At 40.1% G+C, this 12065-nt stretch overlaps 1 protein-coding gene across 4 annotated transcripts in view; it reads right to left on the bottom strand.

Moving 5' to 3' along the window:
- MLLT3 (MLLT3 super elongation complex subunit) overlaps positions 1-12065 on the bottom strand; it is a 217077-nt gene that overhangs the window by 20004 nt on the left and 185008 nt on the right. For 3 of the 4 annotated variants that reach the window (XM_034774452.1, XM_034774453.1, XM_034774455.1), the window contains exons 7-8: positions 7521-7599; positions 1816-1948 (exon numbers count right to left, since the gene is read on the bottom strand). In XM_034774452.1, coding sequence (XP_034630343.1) covers positions 1816-1948; positions 7521-7599 — 212 coding nt within the window. Of the gene's footprint in view, positions 1-844; positions 1001-1815; positions 1949-7520; positions 7600-12065 lie in introns of those variants that run through there. The other variant, XM_034774454.1, reaches the window with a different exon arrangement.

Here is a 12065-nt window from a genome sequence, read left to right as displayed (position 1 = left end):
CAAAGTCGGCTCCTGTTCTTCTCCGGGGAAGCTGCCGCTGCTGCTGCGAAGGTGCTTCCTAGCGTCCTTGCCTGCAGCGGCTGTGCCTGTGTGAGGTAAGCCGGGACACTTCCCAACCACAGTACAGTACAGTACTGTACAGTACATAATACCTTTTGTCCTCCCCCAAAAAATTTCCTTAGAACCTAACCCCCCACATTTACATTAAATCTTAAGGGAAAATTGGATTCGTTTAACATTGTTTCACTTAAAGTTGCATTTTTCAGGAACATAACTACAACGTTAAGTGAAGAGTTACTGTACATTGCCAAAGAGCCACAGTAATACGTCAGCAGCCCCTCATCAGCTTCCCCTCCCCGCTCCCAGCACCTCCAACCTACAGGCAGCCCCATGGATCAGTGCCTCTCCCTCCCCGCACCTCCCGATCAGCTGTTTTGTGGCGTGCAGGAGGCTCGGGGGGGGGTAAGGGGAGAGGAGCGAGGGCATGGCAGCCTCAGGGGAGGGGGTGGAAGCAGTGGAGTGGGGGCAGGGCCTGTGGCAGAGCCAGGGGTTGAGCAGCGAGCACCTCCCAGCACATTGGAAAGTTGGCGCCTGTAGCTCTAGCCCCAGAGTCGCTGCCTATACAAGGAGCCGCATATTAACTTCTGAAGAGCCGCATGTGGCTCCAGAGCCACAGGTTGGCCATCCCTGGTCTAGGCTGTAAACACTGCATGGAGGGGACGGTTTACTTGTGTTTTTTTTAAAGTTACCCATTAAGTTTTAAAAAAAATTGAGAAACATTTCTATTTGTCTTAAGTTTCACAAAGTTTTATTTAGAGATACCAACACCCCCAAAACAAACAAACAAAAAAACCCTCTACAGCTGAAGACAGATGGGACCAAAAGTGCCTTATAAATTATATTTAACATTAATATTCCAATTCAGAGGTTCTCAAACGGATATCTGTAGAATGGTGGCTGTTCGTAGGGTCTGCTTTTCTCCTTGATTCCAGACGACAAACTGCATTAGAGAGACAGCTAAACTACATTTAATACTTTCCTAATATTACTCTTCCACATAAGCAATTGCTCAAATTGATACTCAAGTGTTATGTGGGATGAAGGATAGGTCATGAAGGATAGGACAAGAAGTCCACAAGAACCTCTTTAAGATGAGGTATTTACCCACTATGAAAAAGTTTGAGAGCCCCTGTTCCACCTTGTACAGGATTTTCAATGACATATGGCAACAGCTTAGAATGTATGATGAATTTCTCATTTGTTATGTCATTCTGAAGTCAAAGTCGGGATGCAGAACAGATAATAAAAAATCAGGCCAGAAACCTCATCATTTTTGGGACTAGGGCTTGCAATACATCCTCCATGAACTGGACACTATGTAAATTGCTTAGATAAGTCCCTCTAAAACAATGAACTTTGACAGCTTTATATATATGTCAATCACAAGATTTGTGGGTTAACTTTTACCCGGGGTACAGAACACCTTGCACATGGAGGACCTTGATTCTGCTCTCGCTTACGCCAATGTGAATCAAAAACAACCTAACAAAGTCACAACAGTGTAAAGCCAGTGAAAGTTAGAGGAGAATGGCTCAAACTGACCAAATGGTTTTGTGTAGAAGCAGCTCACATTTGGGAGCATCTGATTTGATAGTTTAAAAGTGGCACTGCATATGCATGCTCTTTGTAGAAATTGAATAAATTGCCTGTTTGTTGAGCTTAAGCTATTCAGCTTTTAAAAAAAATGCATATGTCATAACTACTGCTATCATACTACCTCAGACTTCAAGTTGTTTACAGTTACAAGATACTCACCTGCGACCTCTACTTCCTCCACGAGTATTTACAGGTCTCTCCATTTCAGAGTCATTCTCATTCTCATCTGCTTCATCTGATTCATCTTCATTATCATCAGAATGCAGATCTTTCATTATAGACCTCAAGGGACCTGACCAACAGAAATGACAAAACAGGCACAAATCAACAATTGGAATTCAAATTCACTTTGCAATGTTCCAGACACATCCGCCTATTATACAGTTTTACAGAGGAAAAATAATCCGAAGAGTTAGAGGTGGGGGGGAGACTTTTAAGCATTAAACAAATGAAGTAATGCACTTGAGGCTTATGCTGCAAACACTTGCACATAAATCATTTACTCATGTAAGCAATCCTGTTGATTTCAATGGGCTTACTTATAACAGTAAAGTGACCCATGTGTCTAAGGGTTTACAGGACTGGGCCCCCTGGAATGTAGCTTAAGCAAAATATTTTCACACCAAATATTCCCCATTGCATGTTTTAATTTAAGAAAAATTGAGTGTTCTATTTTTTATTATTATAAATGAGATACTTATAAGCTGCTAGCCTTCCCCCCTTCCCTCTTTCTCAAAGGTTATTCTCTATCAATAAAGTTCTACAGACACATATTGGTAATAGTACATTTGTTAGGTTAATCCATGTATTGAAAAGCAGAGTTTAATAAATCATTCTGATTGTAACTTGTTCTGACCAAGGCAGTCTTTGTCTGCCTGTTTTTGATCTATTTAGATAAAGCTGTTCCTTTTATTTCAAGGTCAATTTCAGGTCAAGCAAGCACTTTGCTAGCATTCATATGTAAGAAGCATGTCAATCCCATTCAACACTGTCCTATCTTTTCTCTTGAATTAATTTGAGGTGCTCAGCCTGGTTCTCCCTAAGACGCTATAAAAATTAACTTAGGATTTAGTTCTTTCATTGTACCTTTTATTTATTTTGCTATAAAAGGTGGTTAGGCAAAGCTGCATGTTTAACATATCTGTGAAATATAAAAAAGGACAGCTGCTTAAAAGGAGCATGGGTAAGGGTCAGCTTGGGAGGCTGAAGGAAATTCATCAGACCACAGAGAGTTTGATTCCTTATCACATCATATTCAAGAACATAGAGGGCATCCAGGAATGGCAGGAGTAGTGGTGGCAGTAGTTTATTACTACATTTCTATACTGGCAATAGTTTATTATTATTATTATTACGTTTTTATGGTGCCTTCAACACAAGAATCTCAAAGTACTTTACTATCATTAATAAATTAAGCCTCACAATACTCTTGTAACGTAGTTAAAGTTCAGTCACAGTTTCAGGACCATGTTTTAACAATGAGACTATACTTCCCCTAGGTAGGGGACTGTGATGTAAATTATTTCAATTCTGACAGGGATCACACCAGAGGCACCCAGAGTGTCTTTGTCCAGTGTTAACAGTGCTACAGTTTTAAGGCCTATATTTAAAATGGTTTACAAGTAAGGCTGTGCAAGGTTTGTTTAAGTTAGCATGGTTTGGGCAAATGGAATTTAGTGGGTTCTGTTCTGTATTTGCATACCCTGAGGTCTGCTTGGAGCCAAGCCGATAACATGGGGCTGATGGGCATATGCCTAGTGCATCAGACATGGGCAGAGACCACAGGATAGGCAATTCTAATAGCAACAGATTGCCAGCTGAGACGCTGCAGAGGCCAGCAGTGAGCTGAGGCCACTAATCAGGAGAGGACTCCCATCCTTGGCTTCTAATAAGTGTATGTGGAGGACAGTGGTGAATTCCTTCCCCTGCCCCTAGCCAGGGAAGAAGGTCACCTGCAGCACTACTATGCGGACAGGAAACAGATTGATCAGTTCTGGTCTGCTAGAAGAGATTCCTTTGGCCAACTGCCTTCTTGCCTGTTGCTCTGTGTGGGGAATGAATGGCAGAGGGACAGGACAGCAGAAGAGAATGAATGAAAGAGTTAAAGAAGGGAATTAAGGAGAAATTATGAGAAAGAGGCTTCATTTGAAGAGAGACAGAAAGAAGGAAGGAGAAATTAAGGGGGAGGAGGAAGACAAGAGAAAGACTGGGAAACAGAACAAAAGACCAGATAAGTGGTAGAGGAAGAGAGGAAAAAAGGGAAGTATCAACATTCAAAAACGAAGCAATAACAGACAGACATAGGATGGAAGCAGTTGAAAGGTGGATAAGGAACTGGTTAAAGGGGAGACAACAACGAGTCAGACTGAAAGGGGAACTGTCAGTCTGGAGGGGGATTACTAGTGGAGTTCCTCAGGGATTGGTTTTGGGAACAAATTTATTTAACAATTTAATTACTAACCTTGGCACAAAAAGCAAGTGTGCTCTAATAAAATTTGTGGATGACACAAAGTTGGGAGGTATTGCCAATATGAAGGAGGAACGGAATATCATACAAGAAGATCTGGATGACTTTGTAAACTGGAGTAATAGAAATGGGATGAAATTTAATAGTGCAAAGTGCAAGGTCATGCACTTAGGGACTAACAACAAGAATTTTTGCTATAAGCTGGGGACTTATCAGTTGGAAGCCACAGAAGAGGAGACAGACCTGGGTGTATTGGTTGCTCATAGGATGACTATGAGCTGTCAATGTGATGCAGCTGTAAAAAAAGGTTAACGCAGTCCCAGGATACACCAGGTGAGGTATTTCTGGTAGAGACAGGGAAGTGTTAGTACCATTATACAAGGCACTGGTGAAACCTCATCTGGAATACTGTCTGCACTTCTGGTCTCCTGTGTTTAAGAAAGATGAATTCAAACTGGAACAGGTGCAGAAAAGGACTACCAGGATGATCCGAAGAATGGAAAACCTACCTTAAGAGAGGAGACTAAAAGAGCTTGGCTGGTTTAGCTTAACCAAAAGAAGGCTGAGGGGAGATATGATTGCTCTCTATAAACACATCAAAGAGATAATACCAGGGAGGGAGAGGAGGTGTTTAAGTTAAGTGACAATGTGAACACAGGAACAAATGGATATAAACTGGCCATCAAAAAGTTTAGGCTTGAAATCAGGCAAAGGTTTCTAACCATTAGAGGAGTGAAGTTCTGGAACAGCCTTCCAAGGAGAGCAGTGGGGGCAAAAATCTAACTAGCTTCAAGACTGAGCTTGATAAGTTTATGTAGGGGATGGTATAAGGGCATATGTCCCATTGGTGATAGCAAAAATTCCCAATGGCTAGAGATGGGACACTAGATGGGGAGGGCTCTGAGTTACTACAGAGAATTCTTTCTGCCTGGTGGGTCTTGCCCACATGCTCAAGGTCTAACTGATCACCATCATTGGGGTCAGAAAGGAATTCCCTCTCTGGTTAGATTGGCATACATTCTTGGGGTTGTTCACCCTCCTCTGCAGCATGGGTCACGGGTTACTTGCAGGTTTAAACTAGTGTAAATGGTGAATCATCTCTAAATCATGATTTGAGGACAGTAACTCAGCCAGAGGTTAAGGGTCTAATTTCAGGAGTGGGTGGGTGAGGTTCTGTGGCATGCAATGTGCAGGAGGTCAGACTAGATTATCACAATGGCCCCTTCTGACCTTAGAGTCTATAAGGAGGAGGAAAGGAACAAAGAGGAAGAACAAAAACAAGAGGGGCAACAGTAGATTAAAATATTGTATTCAAATTTAACAATATAATGTACAAATATTTAATCTTACACACAGGACAGCATTAAAAACCAACATTTACCAGTTAAAGTGCTTGGAAGTACCATAATTATCTCTTATTTTGGCAGAGGACTGTAGGCCACTCTAAATATCTTGCCCCTCCTTTAACCCTATTTGGCCTCACCAGTCCTTCTTAGAGTTTTGTGTTAGTTTGAACCCAAAGTGAAGCAAAAAATGAAACCAGTGAGTTTTCCTCACCTGCCCCACACAGTCTGCTTCCCTAACAAGCCCAAGCTACCCCTTTACCTTTAAGTGTTGTCTTCTCTGTACATGCAACTATATGTACCCAAGTAGGCACAGCAGAGGGGCATCTTATCTGCTACGCCTCTGGATGTCTTCTGGGGGAAATTAGATGGCCCTTCACAGGGCAGCCAGTTGGCTTACTCCTCTCTCCTATGTAGAAAGCCCTCCCACAGCAGACACACAGACATGCATCCACCAGAGGCACAAGACAGACTGCCACACCATATCCCATCCTCCATCCCCAATACACAGACGCTTACACAATAGCAGACTGGAAGATGCATTCACTTAACAGGAAAGTCCCAGAACAGAGGAGCATCTATTGGCACTTACTGCTGTGACCACACACCTAGCAGTGCTGGTGGTGGGAGGGGGAGAAAGAAGGGCTGCCACTTATTCTGCAAAAGGTTCGGAACTGGAAAATCTGTGCAACGTCCCATGTAAAGCTCAGGAAGTGAAAGGGGCCAAACTGCGCCCTCTAAAGATATTAGGAGGAGAGGAAAGTGATAGATCACCAGGTTCCCTCCTTGAAAAGACATCAAAGAGGTAAGGAAAACGTCCCCGGCTCTTGGTGGTAATGGGGCAGCCCATATACATCACCACTGAAGTTTTCGTGAATACTGGTGGGATTCAGTATAAAAGATTTTGCACAGCCTTAGTTACAAGCCAAGTGCCTGAAACTGGGGATGCAACAACAGCCTATTTTTTTCCTTGCTTTCTTGGTCTAAAGATAGTTATAACACACTGGAAACATTGCTGTCAGAATACAGAGCCAATCAGTAATGGTCACCTTCATAAAAACCTGACAGATATGGATTCTGTTTAGATTTTCTTTTTAAACAGAATCCTCTCTCTGGGGTACTAATCTATTCCATTTTAAAGAAAAAAATAAATCTGACGAATATAAATGCATACACTGAAACAAATTCAGTTTTAATCAGTCAAAAGCTTCCTGCTTTAAAAAAAAACAAGTTGATCAAGAACATATCAGTTGTACAATTTGACAAAGTCAAGGAAAAAAGCCAAACAGGAACTAAGTGGTTTAATAGCTCTTATGAATCTCAATTGATTTATATAAAAACTGGTTTGGCAGGCTCTCCTGGCGGAAACTTACATTTCTTTACTGAGTTCTGAGGGAGCCAAAATTATTAGCCAGAAAAATCTAAATGTGTCCTTAAAGGCTAACAATAACGTTCTCTATGTCAGATTATTTTTAAAAGTAAATATATCATTTTGGAAGTTTAAGGGCCTAACCCCTTGAGTTGCTAAGTGCTATCCAACTCTTAATAAATTCACTGTGTGTGTGCATGAGCACGCAAGGGCAGCAAAGAGTAGACAGAAATGCTCATCAACTCATTGGATTGGACTCTTGTCTCATGATTCTTCAAAGGGATTCACAGATACAGACCCTTATTCCCTACATGAAGCCCAATTAACTCCTGTGGGGCTCCAGGCAGGAATAAGGATCTACTGATCCTTCTGCAAGATTACAACTGCAAGATCTTTAGGATCTAGCATCTGTAAAGTATCTAGCACGTTTCTTGGTGCTATGTAACAAATAAATAACCACCCTCTTCTGAATGAAAAATATACATTTTTCTCTTTCTGCTTCTTACATGTTATAATCACGTTCACATACACCTTGAAGAAAAAGGATGAAGCAGAACAGAGACTAATTCACTACTTTAGACTGTGAAAAAGACAGAAGAAAAGTGGTAATGAGATGCCATCAGTCATATTACTGGTTAGCCCCTTCATTCCACACTTTTCTCAATTTCTTTTCCTTGTTTGGTACCTTGTTGTCTGCTGTTCTGAGATGGTGTAAAACTGGAGCTGGAACTTGAGCTTGAACTGGCAGGGCTAGGCTGTTCAGACTTAAAAAAACAAACACAAACACACAGTTGTAAATACATTTGCTCCAAACTTTAACAACAACAAAAGAGCACAGTTTACTGCTTCATGCACTTCTCTGCAAGGAAAAATGCCACTAAACAGGATGATATTCACAATGATAATTATTTCCTGACCATTTCTTGAGTCAGAGAGCTAGAAGATGTACAAATTACTATGCATACAAAACATACACACTGTTGCAGGTCATATGCAAAAGCTTTGTTTCACAAAACCAATACTCTATATAATAAGCTACCCATGCCCTATTTTGAAAAGTTATACAACACATGGGTTTAAATGACTTTATAATGCAACAGACCTAAAGATATAATGCAGGCTTGTCAAACTTTAGTTGCAATGCTTTCCTAATAAATCATGACTAGGACTCTAGGAGGCAGAAGGGACCAAAGTAAAGCAGGCTAGATGACAAACAGAAAAAGCCTAGGACAATTTCTTTTTTACCATCACCAAGGGATATATTTTATATAAATAAATATATTTTTCTGCTCCCATTGGGTTTCTCCTCAGCACAACACTTTTCCCTTATGGAAAAATCCCACAGACTTTAATAAGGATTGAACTAAAAGGTTTAATTTTTCTAAAGGTATAGATTTCAATAGAACACCTTTCCAAAGAATTGTTAAAACCAACTTTTAGCATTCAATAGAGAATCATAACCTTGCAACAGAATTCTATAGAGAGTATATATTTTTTTATTAGTTCTATAAATGGCTTTGAATATTTTCTGTAGAACCTTATCAGTTTTATCCATATTAAAATCTATACATTTTTTGCCATAATGGTATATGAGTCTTCTATTGAGTCCTCATGCCTGTTTACCACTATTTTGCAACCACCCCAACCTGACCTCTCCCCCCACAACTTTCTGTGACTTCTTGTCTCAATGCCTAAAAATATAAGAGCAAACAAGCAAGCATCCGACACAAATACAAGACAGCAGAGAAAGCTAAAGGAGAGGCTAAAATCCTCCAACATAGAGAGAAAAATGTCCCACTGAAAGTATGATAACTTGGATTGAGAATTGGAATTTTAAACCCTATTATTAAAAACAAAACCTCCCCAGTCTTTAAGCTTTATGTAACTGCATCATTATGATGTGTTACCCAGGTTAAAAGAGAAATCTTCCAACTCTTTTTGGCTATATACTTTCCTCTCTGATTAATATCACACTAAATCCTTGTCAAAAATAACAGCAATAATATCTAGCCATTGTAAAGCTCAGAGCTAACTTGCACTTGTATGCATACAGCTTAGATAAGCCAACAGTTGTCTTTTTGTCATAAATCAATCTATTGTTGCTCTTCGTAATGAGAAAGCAGATTTACAGCCTTTTACCGTCTTTTCTCACAATCAAAAAGATGCCTATTTGGGCAACAGAACATTTCTCTTTTTCCGATAATGTTTGAGGAAAAAAGTAACATCTGTTCCTCTCAAATGAATGACAACTAGAGTTCTCAGTTAGACAACTGAAATACAAATTTTGGGCCTGATCCTCCACAAACTTACAAACTTTATTTGAGTAAGTCAAGTTAGTGCAGAAGTCTTCGAAAACTAAATGGGACAATTCATATGAGTAGAATTACTCATGCATGGGTAAGTGATCACAGAATCAGACCTGTAGATATACAGCCCCACACCCACTCCCCCCAAATAAGAACAGTTGAAAGAAGGACTCAGTCATGAAATGGCATTAAAATACTATTTTCCCTTTTTCTAAAATGCCTGGCAAGCCATACAAATATAAAAATGAAGGTCTTTAACTACACAGTATGATCTAACAATACAAACCAAACATTTTGGTCCAAGACTACATCAATAAGGAACAAAAACGGTCAATACAAATGGTAAAGATATCAAGTATCAGGGGGTATACGTGTTAGTCTGTATCCACAAAAACAACAAGGAGTTCAGTATCAGAGGGGTAGCCGTGTTAGTCTGAATCTGTAAAAAGCAACAGAGGGTCCTGTGGCACCCTTAAGACTAACAGAAGTATTGGAGCATAAGCTTTTGTGGGTGAATGCCCACTTCATCAGACGCAAGAGTCCAGTGGCACCTTAAAGACTAACAGATTTATTTGGGCATAAGCTTTCGTGGGTAAAAAACCCACTTCTTCAGATGATATCAACATTTTCAAAACAAATTTTAGCCTCTTCACAAGTTACTCTAAGGGTTTCCTTTATCTGTCAATTTCTGCTTTTGACAACAAAATTACTTGCTGACAACTGGTTTCAACAGGTTGCCATATGTGTTGTATATTTTTGTCAGCTACTATAATTTTCACACAGAAATTGTAACTTATATGAACTCAACTGCAAATTCTAAGCTTCCATTTTAAATCAGATCCTAGTTGCATACCAATATTTGATTTATAGTAATATTTTTAAAATCTGTAAACCCTGGCAAAAACATGTCACATAGCTTTAGGTGTGTTTAAGGACTCTAAAAGTTCACTGTTTTCATTTTCGGCTAACACCACACTAATGATTACTTAAGGTAAAAGGCTAACCCTACTAACACTACCAGACAGGAAGAGAAAACTAGTAAAACAAGTAAATGCTTACCACTGCCAACAGTTCCATTGACTATAATGGAACTGCTTGTAGTGGCAAATACTATTGTCATCAGTAAGTGACTAGAGAATCAGGCCTCAGGAGCAAACAGATGTGTGGTTTGTAAATTCACTTTACTACTCTTCTGGTGTTAAGAGATACAATATTACTCTGCTACAATCAAAATTATGCCACATCATAAAATAGTTTTGAGAAATCTTAAACTGTAGGAACAAGGAAAAGCCACTGAGTACAAGATGTCTTAACACACACTAGTCTTGTCCTTTTAAATGTTTCTTAATGCCACCTTGAGCTCATTAACGTTCTTTGCTTCATCTGCCCTTTCTAGTCACTTATTCCATGAGAAAGAGTATCATAAATGTTGAATATTAATTTCTAGAAACTAAAAAGTTAGTTTTAAGGGTTTTGAAAAATCCCAGAGGGTCGAGGAGAAAGAGTTGCTTTTAACATAAAAATGAATATTATTTGCAGGAAAAGTCTGCATTGTAGACAAAACTGAAAATATGTCTTCCATGCATGAATATGGATTCGTGTCTAGTGGGCTGACACTTTTTGTTACCAGAGTCTCTCTTTTGTCACTTAAGCAACGCTTTTTGACAGTTTTACAGGCTGTTATCCCAAGGACCTTGGTATTTATGGCCTTTATTCACATGGGCTCTCTGCTCTTATCTACTGGTTACTAATCACCAAAGAGATTTTTTTTTTATGGGTCTGAAATTAGCTTAAAGGATGTCCTTCAACAATGGAAGCCCAGGACAGTACCGGCAAACAGGTTCTCTGATACGTCCTTTTCCTGTTTTACTAGTTTTCTCTTCCTGCAGACAAGCTAATGAGGATTCAGACCCAAACTGTTCATTAGTGCAATGACCCTATATGATTTATTACATGCTTAGCCAGTCTTTCCCCTTCCCCCTCAACTTCTCTCATACTGATGCACAGGGGACACTGGCTCCATTATTAGAGCTGGTTGAAAAATTCTGCGTTTTTAAACTTTTTGCAAAGGTTTTTATGAAATGTGTCCTTTTTTTCCAACCACCTCTAAATCTTTCTATTTCAGTCATAAAATTTTCTGTTTAAAAGAAGTACAATATCAATTTATTTCTGATCTACAGAGGACATTTCAGGCAAACTCACCTATTAACATTATACAGCACAGGCTTGTGAAATAAACCACCTTTGAGAATTTTCTGTCAAGGTTTCATTGTTGCATTGGATTTGTAGAAATACTAGTTTATAAAATACACTATAGATATACAATAAAATCTCTGTTTCTTTACAAGATAGGGAACAATTACAGTTAGTGTTGTTGGGTTTGGGGTTTTTTTGCCTTTGTTTTAATTTTTATAAAAAGTAGATTTTGGTTTATGTATAATGATCTAAAAAGATTTGCATTGTCTTTGTACTATGAATGTTAAAACATGTACCTACTTAAAATAGTATATAGATTAATATTACTTCCTTGATAATTTCTTTAGCAGTTAGCTCAGAGGTGGGCAAACTATGGCCCGTGGGCCACATCCGGCCCGTGGGACCGTCCTGCCCAGCGCCTGAGCTCCCGGCTGGGAAGGCTAGCCCCTGGCCCCGCCCCAGCTGTCCCTCCTCCCCTGCAGCCACGCAGGCCGTGCTCTGGGCAGTGGGGTTGCGAGCTCCAACCGAACAGCGTGGCAGTGTGTCTGGCTCCAGCTAGGCGGCGCGGCTGCCAGACATGCTGCTCTGAGCGGCTTGGTAAGGAGGCCGAGGGGTTGGATAAGGGGCCAGAGATCCCAGGGAGCAGTCTGGGGACAGGGAGTGGTTGGATAGGGCGGAGGTTCTGGGGAGCGGTCGGGGGACAGGGGGTTGTATAAGTGTGGGGGGGG

The sequence above is a fragment of the Trachemys scripta genome, chromosome 6 (genome assembly GCF_013100865.1).
Source record: "Trachemys scripta elegans isolate TJP31775 chromosome 6, CAS_Tse_1.0, whole genome shotgun sequence".
Classification (NCBI taxonomy): Eukaryota; Metazoa; Chordata; order Testudines; family Emydidae; genus Trachemys; species Trachemys scripta.
This window is presented reverse-complemented; position numbering and strand designations above follow the sequence as displayed.